General features: G+C 40.7%; 2 protein-coding genes across 4 annotated transcripts; one reads left to right on the top strand and one right to left on the bottom strand.

Annotated features, from left to right (window-relative positions):
* Positions 1-318: 318 nt before the first annotated feature.
* On the bottom strand, positions 319-7,031 carry cUnh2orf69 (chromosome Un C2orf69 homolog). Its single transcript, XM_080456902.1, has 4 exons — positions 6,967-7,031; positions 6,388-6,678; positions 2,448-2,686; positions 319-2,132 (listed from the first exon to the last, which is right to left on the bottom strand). Exons 1-4 carry the CDS (start codon positions 6,988-6,990, stop codon positions 1,655-1,657), a joined length of 1,032 nt encoding a protein of 343 aa, XP_080313028.1. The 5' UTR covers positions 6,991-7,031; the 3' UTR covers positions 319-1,654.
* Positions 7,032-7,340: 309 nt separating this feature from the next.
* On the top strand, positions 7,341-14,995 carry ftcdnl1 (formiminotransferase cyclodeaminase N-terminal like 1). Of its 3 annotated transcripts, none has more exons than XM_080412461.1 (6): positions 7,341-7,384; positions 8,920-9,038; positions 9,635-9,730; positions 10,700-10,855; positions 12,899-13,087; positions 13,559-14,995. In XM_080412461.1, the coding sequence occupies exons 2-6, from the start codon at positions 8,924-8,926 to the stop codon at positions 13,987-13,989; spliced, it is 987 nt and encodes a 328-aa protein (XP_080268587.1). In that variant the 5' UTR covers positions 7,341-7,384; positions 8,920-8,923; the 3' UTR covers positions 13,990-14,995. The 3 variants fall into 3 exon arrangements, with proteins under 3 accessions (XP_080268587.1, XP_080268586.1, XP_080268585.1); XM_080412460.1 differs by lacking the exon at positions 7,341-7,384 and adding an exon at positions 7,865-7,966; XM_080412459.1 differs by lacking the exon at positions 7,341-7,384 and having other exon boundaries at positions 8,734-9,038.
* Positions 14,996-15,574: the final 579 nt, after the last annotated feature.

Below are 15,574 nucleotides of genomic sequence, written 5' to 3'. Positions count from 1 at the left end.
CAATCATTTCCCCTGATGGGAAGTGTGTCATACCCAAACAGGCAGAGTGGGAGAGCCCTCACAACAGATACACTGCCCCCTGCCGTTTGAGGAGACCAATGACTCAAAATAAACTACAATCTCTGTCATGCAAGCAATCTGCTTCAGAATAAATGATCACAGGACAAAACATGTGTTCATAGCAGGTATACTGATTACGTTAGATCAGGGATGAATGTGATATATCTCACCTTGTTCTATATTGAGCCTCTCCCATGATCAAAATACATGAAAATATGCAAATACATTGAAAATGGTCATTTTGTTAAACAATAAATTAATTTATTTAATTCAATATATTCAGTTACATTCATGAGAAAGACCATTTCAGGCATGACAATAGTGCAAAGATGCTACTGTATATAAGCTTACATAGCAATCACATCCACTGGAATACATTATAAACATGCTTTAGCTGTCAACCATTCACACTTTAGATCATATTACTGATACTGAACATTTCAGACTAAAGATGACATTTATCCCTGACAAGGATTGACTTTGGGAACATGACTGCAGAAGAAAGCATGTGTATCAGATGACACTTAACACTACATTTTCAATAAAACAACTTTTGAAGAGTAACAGTCATTCATGTTTGAATATCTTACCATGAGTTCACCTTCAGCAGTAGAAACAACATGAAATATGACTGAGTACATTGAGTTGCGGAATGCTCATCTAAATGAGTCTGACAACTAGCTGTTAACAACTGGAATGACTACTGCATCTACTTCCTTCTACATTACTATAACGCTTTAGTCCTGTCAGCATGTATGAAGGAATTAAATTCCAACCTTACTGAATACAGGAATTCATTTACAGTCAATCATTGATTGAGCTTTGGCCCTGAAACTGTAAATGCTTAGTTTAGGCAAGTTTGTCAAACAAAATCTATCTGATGGAGGTGCAATAAACTTTACACGTTCAGCAGTGTCTAACCATGGCTTATCAAGAAACAGCTGACATAAACTTAAAACTAGGGGAACATTTTCAAAGGCCGACAATTACCATTTTTGCAAGAATAAAGGTAGTGGCTCCTGTGTATCATACCCATGATGCATTGCACAAACAGCCGGAGACAGTCTTTGCACAGAACTTGTGACGCTAGGTTCTGGGAGGAAGGTTAGACAGTGACTGCATGACCCTCAAACTCCCAGATTCTGTGCTTGCAAAGCAAAATTGTTGCAATTAATAAGCTTGTATTCTTATAATCAACCAAAAACATTAATTCTGTTCAGAGATAACAGAAAATAACAATTGAATCAATAGTAACTTGAAATTTAAGATATAAACCAAGGTAAAGATTACATTTAGGCTACAGTTTACCCAAACAGGTAATTAAGAGGATTTAATTTTTAAGACTCATGCCTCGGGTTATTCTGACTCGAATTACAAAGTACATTTATTAAAGGGAGTAGAAGACTGCTAGCATTGTTTACATGCTCTCAATCCTTAAAAGCATATCGCAGAAAATGAGGTAACGTTAGCGAATAAGAACACATTCAGTGCTGAGTCATTTACTTTTGGACGCATGTACTATGTGGTTGAAATCACCTGGTGTGTCACCTGGTGTTAACAGTCACCCTATACCCACCCAGAGTGTGAATGCCACTCAAAACTCCAGGATAACCCGGAAGTGGTTGTCGATGGAGGCGGGTTTGTCCTCAAAGTGCAGCTTCTTGTTCACAGATGCACCAAAGTCTTCCAGGATCTTGACAAAGTGTCTGTGCTCGCGGCCCACCCAGGCCCGCATGGGATCACACACCTCGTAGGGCGTCACATGGGCATGGATGGCCACGCCGCTGCCGGCTAATGCCTTCAGCACTCGTTTGTCCGTCACCCAGGTCTCACTGCCGCCAGGGTGACCCCCGTCCAGCCAGAACATGTCAGCGATGCGTCCGATGAAGGGTGACAGCGCGGGGTCGGCATAAGCGCCAGCCAGTTCGTACGCCATCTGGTTCAGAACCACGCAGCCTTTGCTGAAACCTACCAGAGTCAGGGAGAAGCCGGAGGGGATGGTGCCAGCACCTCCCGGTGGTGGAAGGGGGTTGGGCAAGTTGGCTCGATCCATGCCACGACTCAGGAGCGCCCTGAAATCAACCACGCTATTTAGTTTCAATGGAGGATACAGCTGTCTAGAATGACGCTTTGTGATACCGCTTCGTGATACGATGTGTTGTTAGTTTGTAGATCAGCTATTTTCAAATAGCCGAAGTATAACGTTTTACAATAATTGTAGTGGAGTAAAAAGTACAATAAAAATACATTTAAATACTCAAGTTAAGTAAAAGTACCACAAATTTGTAATTGAGTAAATGTAATTAGTTACTTTCCACCACTGCCTCCCACTGACTGGTCGAAGTTGATGGCTGAACATCGCAAAATGATAATGATGAGTGACCAACCTGAGGTGTTGAAAGGCCCCAAAATCAGGCGAGTAGGGGGAGTGCTCGGGCGCTCCGAACCTGTTGCTCTCCACAAAGTTCTGGTAGCAGCTGAACTTGTGCAGGTACAAGATGGAGGCTCGCACCACCCATATGTACTGTCCGGGGAAACGGCGTCCCAGAGCCAGTGCCGTCTGCTCCAGACTCCAGCACAACCACTGGGATCCCTCTGGCTGCACAGCCATCTCCTCCTCAAAGTTCTGCACAACACAAACATATGAGACGGATTGTTATGACTAGGGAGGCACCATACTGGAATTTTGACTTTATATTTAGCTGATAATCGATTAATTTCGTGGTTGAATTGATTAATACCAGTATTGCAACACAAGATACAGGTAGAGTTTGGCTTACACCGGTTGTATAATACTGTGTATAATAGGTGCAGATGCAGACTTCTAAAAAACAGTGCATTCTTATTCCGTGATTTATTAGGCCTGGATGCACATTTCAGTTCAAACAACTTAAATGTAGTACTTAACATTTTTACAACTGGCTTAGTTTTATTTGTTCTACAGGTAGACCCCAACGGAAACAAGTCCGCAAGGACTTTTTTGGACGGACCTTTTAGTCAAAAGTATTATTAATGTAATTGTGATGTTTTACATTCTTTTTGCCGAATAGAAATTTCAATCAATCAATCAAAAAAATACCCTTTTGGATGCTTTCCCAGAAAACACTGATTGAATCTGTATTCTGTAGCCTTCAAGAATCACAAAAGGCTTTTTCAGCTCTTAACCACTTTCAACCTGGTGTCCCTATTTTGGAATTTTACTATAAGCTCAGAAGGCTGTTGTGGGCTTGTAGATTGTCCATTTTTGCTGTTTTTATTTATTTATTTAAAATAAATAAGTATCCAACTATTTAGTACAGTGTATGGCCTGTCATCTCTTTGTATATTTCAGTAATAGGCTTTGTATATTATAGATGTCATATCTGCTGCCCTGTGCTCATTTTGTTTAGGCTATAAAGCCTAAAAGGCAAACTCATTTTGTATTCATTTTGTATTCATATATTCCAATGTCCAAAAACAATTAAATCATTGATCACAATTATCTGCATGATAATTAATCGTGTCATTAAACTAAAATGTCATGATCATGACAACCCTATTACAGACCATCAGGACCATAAAGTGTGGACACCAAATGGAGCCTGTGGTGAAAACAATGACCCCATTCATTTGATGTGTAAATATCCTGCACATACAAAATCAAGCCTGAGAAATATGGAGACACTTCTTTGGAGAGCAGAGGAAATGGAAATTAAAAGTGCAGTAATATTGGACAGGTTCACTCCTCTATGGAAATGCGTGTTGAAACTAGAACACAAAGCTGATAAGCCAAGCAATGTTAAATCCCCTCACTTTTCTGATTTGGCTCTTAATGAGTTTGCTGAGAACACAAAGAAAAGGTTTGGAGGTGATTCTGTGATAATCTAGCTGTTATTAGCTAAAGCTGGAAGGAAATTAGCAAAACATGGCTGCTCAATTCATTGTGCAAGTGCTTAAATTTGGAAACATTTTACGCAATATGACAGTAGAATTGGTTACGTTCAAATAACTCATGTCATTTTACATAGAGCCTGCCTGGCCTGCTGGAGGTGAAAATAGCATTGTAAAACGTTCAACAAATAATCACGATAATGACTAAATGAGCTTATGACTCTATTTGTGAGGGAAGGTTGACTCAGCACATTTGCATGTCATTGTCCAGTACACATTGTAACCACTAGAGGCCATCAGTGGTCACCTTCCTGTACTCAAATGTGTGACCACTCACAGCTCTCCATCGTGAAGTTTGTTGATGATGCCACTGTCTGACAGACAGCCTACAGAGAGAAAGTGAGAGCCCTGATGACATTGTGTTGTCAGGATAACAACCTCCATCTAAACAACAGCAAAACAAAGGAGATGATCGTGGACTACAGGAGGCTGCAGGGTCGCTCACGGCCCTCATTCACATCAACAGCAGCTTCAAGTTCCTCAAGGTTCACATCAACAACGGAGAGCGTGAACAGCTTGTTAAAGTTTCAATGTTCAACGCCAAAAACTGTTAAATCATGAATTGCATAATTGCATTAAATGCGTTGCATTGCACTTGTATTACAATTAATCGTGACAGCCCTACTCATACCACGTGGGCACCGTCATCAAGGAGGCAAGTCCACCGTTCTTCTTCCCCCGCAGAGTGAAGAGGTTCATCATGGGCTCAAGGATACTCTGTAACTTCAGCAGGGTACCCTGACTGGCAGGGTACCCTTAACTGCTCATTAAGCATTTGCTTTTGAACTCCAAATGTTAAACTGTAAAACAAATATGGCCTGTGCAGGTTTTATTCACATTTTGTGTTTCCATATTTCTATTTTTCAGCATTGTACTGCACTCTAGAATGTTCACTTAACTGCCACCACTGTAGCCATATGATTATATTACACAGACACCGTCTGACGCAGTGTGTAGCCAAAGCTGAGCGAATCATCAAGGACACTGGCTACCAAATGTATCCAAAGCCATAACACCAGAATTCTGAAACGTTTCCACCTGCCTACCATCAGACTATTGAACTAGCGCTGAGTCTGCCTTGTTTTCGGTGTCTTCTGTCACAGCGGATCACCTGTGTCCATCTGCTGCTGTTTTCGTCATCTTCCAATCCTCGGTGACTCCAGCCACCTGCATGACCTCTTTCACCGCATCCATAAACCTCCTCTCCTACTCTTGCCTGGCAGCTCCATCTTCAGCATCCTTCTCCCTCCTCTGCACATGTCCAACCCATCTCAACCTCACTTCTCTTGCTTTATACCCAAACCTTCTAATCTCGGCTGATCCTCTTGTCACTCCTAATGTAGCATCCTCAATTCTGCCACCTCCAGCTTCGCCTGTCTTTTTATCAGTGCCACCGTTTCCTACAGTAGGTGTACAGCTTGGATTATTTTCTGTGTTTATGACTATATGACTGTATGCTCTGTCACTAACTTATTATATCTGCTGATTTTAAACTGCCTAATTTCACTGACATTTTTCCTATGCATCTTATGTACACATACAGAAACTGTCATTATATTTGCTGCTATTCTAACTGCCTCATCCCACTGCTATTTTAACCTCGTATATATTATGCACCAAGTTATACAGTATATTATGCATCTTATGTGTACATTTCACACTACATACTACAATATAAAGTTTTTAAATATTATTATTTTACAGGATTGTTGATATTTGACTATCTGTGTGGCTTTTTGAAATTTATTTTGTATTTTACCTTTTTATTCTATTTTATTTGTATTGTTATCCACATTGTTGAGGAAACTTGAAGAACAAGAATTCCCTACACCAATTGTATTGTACAGTATGTTTATGTCACAATTATTTTTCCCTTTATCATAATGCTGCTGTTTTGTTGAAGTGAATTAGGTGCTTATAAATTAAATTAGTTACGTACATTATTGACTGTGATGCTGATGAATAACTGGTAGTATGGCATGACGAGGCAGTTCATTCATAACCACGACGTGCTATGAACATTACCATATACCATTACACAAACTAGATCATATCTTTTTGTTGCATTTGCTAGTCGTAATAATAATATTGTAAACTCTGTCTAGTGTCTACACAGTACAATCCTGTGTTATTTATGGGCTGAAGTGGTTAATGTATGTTTTGTAATAATAATCAAAATCTACAAAGTAACTAAAGTTTTCAAATAATTGCAGTGGAGTAAAAGTATAATATTTGCCTCTGAGATGCAGTGGAGTAGAAGTAAAAGTATTAAATATTGTAAATACTCCAGTAAAGTAAAAGAAAATACCTCAAAATTGTACTTAAGTACAGTACTTGAGTACATGTACTTCAGTTACTTTACACCACTGCAGGTTGATAGAAATTCAAATACTAGACCTGAATGTCACCGGGGAAGAAGACAACATGCGATCCAGATCCACCGTCCTGGACCTCTGGGTCTGATGATCCGCATCCCGAAGGCCGTAGCAGCAGCAGGTCGTTGGCTCGCTCTGGGTGGGATCCAAGGACACCGACCAGACGCTGGAGCCTCTGCGGGCTTGCAGCGCTTGTATCCGCGGTACCTGGTTGACACAGTGGCCCGGGGAGCAGGGAGGAGGAGGAGGCCGACGTGGAGCTCATGACTCCGGCTGTCCTGTCGCAGCGATCAGAGAAAAGCCCCCTGCGAACCTGCGGACGACGAGCATGAAGAACTAGAATCTAAATGCTTTACTTTTCATTTCATTTATGCAGTCTAGCTGCTTCCATCATACACGTGGTATAAATATATAATATATATAGATATGAATATAAGTGCAGTGGTGTTCTTCGTTTAGTTCTGAGCTCTGTTTCTGTTCGGAGCTTCGAAGAACCACGGAAATCATTAATTCTGTTAGTGTTAGACATGTTTTTATCCGCCAGGTGGCGCCGTGGGTTCACTGACTGTCACAGAAGTCTGACGTAATTTACGCATCCTACCTGGGTCGCGGTTTTTTCCCCCATTCAAAATTCCCATAGACGTGTTTAATATCGCGTCAAATAAGAACTGTGTTCTAAAAAATAAACAAATGATCCCGGCGGCTTAACTAACTCATATGGATATGAAGCATCATCTGACTGTGAGAAAACGCTAATGTTAACTTAATTAGTTAAATTTTCGCCAGAAACAGACTGTATCAAATATGAGTGACTGACTATCGTAAACGATACAGAGTCACCTCCCTGACAATATTGCTTGGACAGTTTGTTTATTTTTGGACCACACCTTATGAGACGATTCTAAGATGACTCAATGTTATTCTGGATATATAACTCCATAGAGAAAGTACTTCCGTGACCCAAGGGATGAACGAGTGACGTCAGGACTTCGGTACTACACAAGCTAAGCAGCCAGCAGGTACAGTCATTTTGCTTTGCAGTTTCAATATTCGGTCTAGAAGGGATACGGAAACGGTGTCATTTGCATTTAAGTGTAGTTGGAAATTTGCGGATACAGTAGGCGGGTTCTAGAACGGATTAGAGCACTGAACTGCTAATAGAAACCAGGGCTTTCCACTGGTACTGCGGGAGCACTAGTGTCTAGATCCCATAGCCTGGAGGGAACTCGTGATGTAATTGGATAGTTAGTTGATTGCCATGGTAACCGCTGATAGCTGACACACATCATAACGCACAGGAACACTAGTTACTATGTTATTGTCATTAATAGCAACAATAACAACAAATAACAACAACATTAAAATATTCTGAGGTCGGTGAACACATTTGATTCTATGGGTTGTGTTGCCTGACAATCCACCAATCACTGCGCGAATGCACTTCCCTCCTGGCCATGGGATACTCATGTCGCCAAAATAACTGATCTTCAATCCCACAACGCTTCAGAATGTGACGCGTTGTGAGCTTGTATATTTGTTCTATTTGACAAGACACCGTACATCGTACGACGTCTACTACATACACAACATACAACCTGCACGTGAGTGTGTGTCTCAAACTAGTTTTTATGAATCATAGCTGTTTTGGTTATTGTTTGACTTTAATGTCATGAGAACTAATAACTTTAACTAATTTGCATTTTCCAGAGTTGCACTTTGAGCTCGTTTTGTACACAGATGATCTTTTTTTTTATCTTTCACAGACATGTAGTGGTGGTGGACACTGGACACAAAGTACTCAACCCAGCTGTTCAGTCAAACATTGATTACTCAACAAGTGAAAGTTGCTCAGTCAAATGTTACTTGTGTTAAAGTTGGCCAGACTTACTGGAGTAATTGCTTAAAAATACTTAAGTATTCAAAAGTACATGCTTTAAAAAAAACATAATTCCAAAGTACACATTTCAACACTTTCTTTTTAATGTGAATTGTTGTATTGAATTTTAGAAATGGTGCCCTAAAATGAGCCACAGTTTATAGATTTTTTAACAAAAATGTAAGTCAGCAAATGCAATATCGTATGATTGTCATTCAAAATTAGCCCTGAAAGTTGACTGTCATAGACGAGTCATATGAACCATGGCTAATTCAAAATATGCCATATGTAGGCTATAGTCAAAAATAGAGTAAGCAGTTCCACTAAGTGTCTCTGGAGGGCATTAGCTGGTTTCAGTATTCAATGGATCTGTTCTGTTGTGATTGTAGTATCAATGTGGTTTTGGGTGGGTCTACTCTATCCTTTAATGTTTAGTATTTAAGTCATGATGTGCTGTAACACAGATCATCAACAACTATACTGTGTGTGTGTGTGTGTGTGTGTGTGTGTGTGTGCGTGTGCGTGTGTGTGTGTGTTCAATTTTAAAACAAAGCCTGACTGATTCATTACCAACAAATTATGGAAAGTATGTTTTCTTATGCAAGTTAGCCAACGACTAATGCTGCTGACATTGGGATAATATTTATTTTGTAAGATGCATAATACTGTGTGTTGCAGAGAGATGTCTTCCAGTACTCTGGGCCGTCGATTGGTGGCCTGCCTCCTCAACGTTTCAGAGGCTCACAGAAAGGACCTGGTGGAGACAGTGGCCAAGGCAGCCTTATATGACCTTCATGGTAAATCAGAACATGTGAAGGTCAAAGACCAAGGAAGAGCCCTCGGGAGTTATCAGCCTTGGGGATCCATGTCATTCTAAATGATTGTGTTTTTGTTGATGAGCAGCTGACAGAAGAGTACAACTCACTAATGTGGGTTGTGCTCAGGGGTTGATTGTGGAGATCAATCAATTCATAATTAATATGTATTTATGCCAAGCAGCTAACGTCCACACAAACCCTACACCCCTTCTTTCCTCTGTGGGGGATTCATGGGATCAAATTTGAGTGCGTGGGTGTGTTGCTACAGTATGTGATGGTGTGGTGATGTGTGTAAAGGGTATTATTGAATTCATGTGTGTTTGTGTGAGAAAGGATGTTTTATTAGTTCATAGACACCTTGATAACAGTATATGTCACCTTGATAACACTACAGTACTTTATCATCACATTGATAACTATACATTATGACATAATTATTATGTTATCATCACCTTAATAACTATACAGTATGTTATCACCACCTTGATAACGGTACAGTATGTTATGCATCATTACTAAACCATCATCTGTGTTCTTCGATAAAAACATTTAATTTCATTCAACATAATTATCAGGTGAGAGACGAGAGATGACAACTGTGCTGAACATCTTCAATGACCATGACTACAATCGCTCTGTCATCACCATTGTGGCCAGTATTGATAACATCAGTAAGTACTGATACCATCAGTAAGTATTGATAACATCAGTAAGTATTGATACCATCAGTGTTTGAGAGAGACAATAATTGTATCAGTTTTGAAAGAATTGAAATGTCCTTTTCAACCAACTTATGGACTAGGCTCATGTTAGAACATGTGATATTGTGATAAATCAGCTTAATGACTTACTTTGCCAAAAGCAGAGAATTCTAATTGTTTGTGTATCTGACATGCAGAATGGAAAGGTCTAGAATACATTTTTAATAATACCTACCTACTGTATTTGAGAAGAAAGGGAATTCTACCACGCCTCAGCCAGGTTGGGGCAGGTCCGGTGCATCACAGGAGCAGGACACAGTAGATGTTACTTACTACATCTCCCTCAGCTGACTCTGAGGGAGATGTAGTAACATTGAAAAGGTCACTCATTGTTTTCTGTATACTCAGCACCTTAATTAAAGAGGCTCAAAGTGGACATCAGAAATGTGGTCCTCTATGGGGACCTACCACAGGTAATAGACAAAGTCAGAGAGAGAAGGATGAGGCTGGCAGGTCATTGTGACAGGCACACAGAACTAGAGGCAAGCAAGCTGACACTATGGGAGCTAACGCAGGGTAAAGCCAGGAAAGGCAAGAAGCGCACCACCTACGTAGATGCACTGTGGCGCGACAGCTTAGCTAACAACTTGCATCGCATCGCAGAGTGCAAAGACAACAATTTAGTGACTCGTAGAATCTAGGATACCAGGTGTTGTAGACATGAAACCTAAGATCTGTCTAAACAACATGGTATTGAAATAACATTCTTAGCATTTGTGGTCAAGCAAAACCAAACTAAATGACAAAAACATTTGAACAAGTAACCAACATATATCTGCTTAGTATAAGTAGCATCTATCAAAATAGGTGTCAAGAAGGGATACAAGGATACAGGAGTGCTGTCATTAATGTATTATTGTGTCCATGAATGTGTTCCAGAGGAGGCTGTGTTGTCTGCGTGTGAGAAGGCCTGTGGATTGATTGACATGCGTACTCACACGGGGGTCCACCCGTGTATGGGTTCTGTGGACCTTGTACCCATCTACCCACTTGGCGACGATGTGGGAGTTGATGACTGCACAAAGGCAGCTCAAGGTGAAGTGCTGTGTGTGTCTCGCTTCTATGTTTATGTATATTCTGTATGTGTTAACGCATGGCGTGTCTGGGCGTGCATATATGATAATTCCTGCACATGTGTGTGTCGTTGTGTGTGTGTTAAATTGCCCCGTAGGTTGAGTTGACTTAGGAGGAGGTTAGCATGAACTCTGGGTACTTCAGGGGAAGCTAGCCGTGACATCCGTAGCGTGTTCTCAGGAGCGGGGGTGGACAACCCAGTGTCCAGAAGGTAACCGGAAGGCTCGCCCCAAAACACACTCGCCCCCATTTTTTCCCTGGACCGCTCGCCCCGAGCGGTTCTTGTATTCTTGTATTAGTTTTACGGAGGATAAGGTTAGGAATAAGTTTAAGGTTAGGCATAGTTTCACTGAGGTTACGTTTAGGAATAAGGTTAGGTTTTGGCATAGTTTTACTGAGGTTACGTTTAGGAATAAGGCTAGGTTTAGGCATAGTTTTACTGAGGTTACGTTTAGGAATACCTAGTGGCGACCGTTCCGAGGTCGTCGGATTTGACCCGAGGCGAGCATTCTTGTATTCCTCTAGAAATGTATAGCATCTGACACAAAACAGCTTAATTTCCATGTCAAGTCCTCACACTCACAAACTCCTACTCCCTTGGTACATTTGAATTAGTATTTGCATATTGTTTGAATACATATTAACAACTTTCAACATGTCATTATAGGCGAAAAATTTAAAAACAATAAAATAAAAATGTAAAACAGCTGAAATAGTAGAACTACAAGCTTGAGCTTTTTGAAATGGGGCTTAGGCGGTTAAATACATTGTGTGTGAATGTAGATTATTCATAGTGGAAACTGTACTGTACAGTGTATATACTGTATCCAGTCTCTCACTGTTCTGTCCTTGAGGGTTTATGTCAGCATGGATAACGTCATTCATCCAGAAGATGCTTTAATGAATGTGCTGACATTGACTTCACTTCCATATGGAGCTGGTGGTCTACAGGGTATAATGCCAACTCAGCATTCATGTTCTTGCAGTTTATCATAAGCAGTAATTCCAACGTTCCTACTCTTTCCTGCATGTCTATCTCTGCAGTGTGATTGTACCATACTAATTAGCAAGAGCTCTAATTGCCTTTACATTTGTCCATATGAGTCTGTTGTGTTGCGGCAATGCATGCATGCATGTAATAGGCAGTACATGTGCTGCGTGAGCTAGCTCACCTCAGGTGTGTTTTAGCCTAATTTATACTTTGTCGTATGACAGTGTTGCGTGCCAAAATAGCAGATTTATAAGCTCTCAACATGTTGCATCCGCCATGCGTTGTGAGCTTATAGATCGGCTATTCTCTGATGTGTGTTAACATTGTGGTGTGTGTTGATGTTGTGATGTGTGTTAACGTGAGCAAACGTGCGGACATGATGATCTGCTTGTGACTGCAAGGAGGTCACCCGTTTGACTGCTTTGGGCTGGCCGGGAAGATTTCCATTAAGACAATGAATGAGAAACAATCTAGGGCTGCAACCATCGATTATTTTCAAATCGATTATTCTATAGATTACTTGATAATCATGAAGCAAATTTTGAGGATAATGAAAAATATATATATATCAATGAATAAACGTTAAATCATTCTAATATTTTATTTTATTTTAGACTAAATGAATTATAATAGACTAAGTCACAAGTCTAATGATTGGGCCTACTTTGTTGTACAATGGTGTTGCACAAAAATACAGAAAATGGGGTATATTTTTTATTTTTTGATTATCGTTAATTATTTTATAATTGATTAAATCGATTAGTTCGATTAACTGTTGCACCCCTGAAACAATCTTCTCCTCCCTAAAACGAGCAAGGCAGTTAAGCCTGAGTCACTCTAGTGGAGTTGTTCCTTTCCAACCGTTTACCGCATAATCACAAAGCACTGGTTTTGAATCCAGCATGTCACCCATCTCTCTACCTATTTCCTGTAGCACGAAAGCCTCAAACTAATCAATCATGAATAAATAAATAAACAAACAACCGAATCAATCCTCTGTTATTGGGGAACAGCGGTGGCTGAGGGGCTTACTGAGCGCGTACAGGGGAGCAGCGCATTCCTGTTCGGCTGGGCTGACTGTCCTCTTCAACGGGGCCTGGCCCAGCGGCGGAAGGACATGGGCTGGTTCAAGAAGACACCAGACATGCAGGCCATCAGGCCTGATGTGGGTCCACAGCCCCAAACAAGATATGGCCTCACGGGTAAGAACATCCTCACACTGTACTCTACATGCTAGTATAATCGCACTATGTACTGTACATACTAGTAGAATTACACACTGTGTATTGTGCCTACTAAGTATATTCACACAGTGCTTTCACAGTCAGAGAGTAATATTAAATGTGAAATGTGTTAGCTAGGGCATACAACAAGGTTACCACCAGACAGAAGCCAAGATAAAATAACATGCATATGATGCCACTCACTTTGCCACTCCATATTAATTATTATTTGTTGATAATATTGTTTCATGTCATTTCTAAAACACAACCAGACCATTTCTCCACTGTCCACGCTGTTGAGCCTAACATATGCTCCGTCGTACGATGGTGTCAATCGCTGAAAATAGCTGATCTGCAAGCTCACGTTGCGGATGCGACACGTTGTGAGCTTGTAGCTCGGCTGTTTTCGACAATCAAGCTTTAACATTTGACTCCTCTCATGACTTGCAGGCGTGGGGGCCAGCCCCTATGTAATAAACTGCAACGTCACCATCGATACCCAGGACATGGCTCTGGGGCGCAGCATCGCTGCAGCCATCAGAGAGTCCGCTCCGGGGGGCCTGCCCGGGGTACAGGTTATGGCGCTGCCTCATGAGGGCACCGTGGAGATCGCCTGCAACGTGGAGAGCGTGAAGGGGAGTCCACCCGACCGCACGGCCGAACCCTGGCCTACTTTCAGCATCGGTGGTCAACCTTACTGCCACGCTCCGGCTTCTGCCATCACGGCGAGAGTTTCAGAGCTGGCGGGGAGGCAGGGCGTGGCCACGAAGGGCACTGCACTGGTGGGGTTCACCCCCACAGAGTGTAGGTTTCTAGCAGAGGGAGCTCTGCTTAATGATATTGCAGAGTTCTGGAAGGACCAGCGAAGGATACACATGTAAAAGCCCTTTGAAGAAGCCAATCAGAACCTCAGCATGTTTTTATTCTCAGATTTAAGAGTTAATGGTTGCAACGGTTAATTGAAGTCATTGATTTAATCAGTTCAAAAATCATTGAGTTGATATTCGAAATTTTCTCAAAGAATATTGAAAAGATCGAAAATAGCAGATATGCAAGCTCACAGCGCTTCACATTGCAAGCTTGTAGATTGCGATGTTTTTGTAAGGCACAGTTGCGACACCGTATAAATTGGGGCTTATAAGTGGTTAATCAGCCTAATCAATCTGCAGCCCTGTAAGAGTTTGATTATAATTTCTTTCTTAATTGTTTACATTGTTGATACTGAGACTGAGGATTGTTTAGCACTAGTACTCAATCTACTGTACCGTGGCTGTATTAACCTCCATAACACTATTACCCAATGCCTTTTACTTAGTCTATACACAATTAGTGTTTGCTGCTAAAATCATTAACATTGATTTTTCCATTTGTTGTCTTAAAGAAACAGTCACACTACTGTAGGTGAACTCTAGATCCACTTTAAAGATTTTAATTCAATCCAAAAGAGGACCTTTTATCAGCAGCACAAGTTAATTAAGTTTTCTTAAGTTAATTGAGAAAACAAAACATATTTATCTTAATTTATTTTATGTGTCTTAATTGGGGCGGGGGGGGGGGGGGGGGGGGTTGTAGGGAGTACCCCCCACTGCGAGTAGGAGTTGGTCTAAACTTGATGAAACAGTTTTTGTTGACACAATAAAATAGTTTTTCTATGGTGACATTAGTTACAGTTCCTTAGTCAACCGTCCGTCCATTCATTATACTGTGTTAGTTTGAGCCAGCTGTGCTTGCTAACATAGTTGTTATGTTATTTAATTTGATAATATGATTACACAACAGAACAGAACTGAAACGGACTGAAATCTAATCTCTTATATAAGGCAGATGTGCTTACATGTACTGTGAAATTACAACTGAGCATGTTTGGTTAACACTATTTTCTAATTGTGTTTAATAAAGAACATTTTAAATAAATATTCTTATGTTTTACTCTTTTTTTTTTTTAAGGATTTCAAAACCATTTTCACAAAGGAACTTATTGATTAATTAAAGTGACGTGGCCCTAGTTTTGTTTTCAGGACCAAACAGATGAAATAACCCAGAACGCATCTTGGCAATGTTCACTGCCTGTCTAAAATAACAGATGTGGGAAAACTGCTTTGTATGAGACTCTGCTGAGGTCAGGGTCATCATTCCACTCATCTCTAAACATCCAAAGGCCAAGCAGGAAGTTGAGTCAGTGCATGTGGTATGACTGTTTCCTGTTTGGGGATAGATAGGAAACAATGTTTACTGACGACTCCTTAATGATGATTCTTTTCATTTATTTACCAGCAGCAGTACATAGCTCTGTGGTAGAGTCACTGTCTGTTAGTCACAAAGAAGATTTTATCACAAGTCATTGATGGGGTCATCTACAGTATGGCAGCTTTTTGAGGAGCACATTTGTCATGGGGAACCAAAGTGAATGTGTTCTTGTTATCATGACCAATGACTTCACTTAATTAAACTATTCAATTTATTCAT

Source organism: Gymnoscopelus braueri (assembly GCF_963280865.1).
Source record: "Gymnoscopelus braueri genome assembly, chromosome: 18".
Lineage (NCBI taxonomy): Eukaryota > Metazoa > Chordata > Actinopteri > Myctophiformes > Myctophidae > Gymnoscopelus > Gymnoscopelus braueri.
The sequence above is the reverse complement of the archived record's forward strand: the minus strand, read 5'-3'. Positions and strand labels throughout refer to the sequence as shown.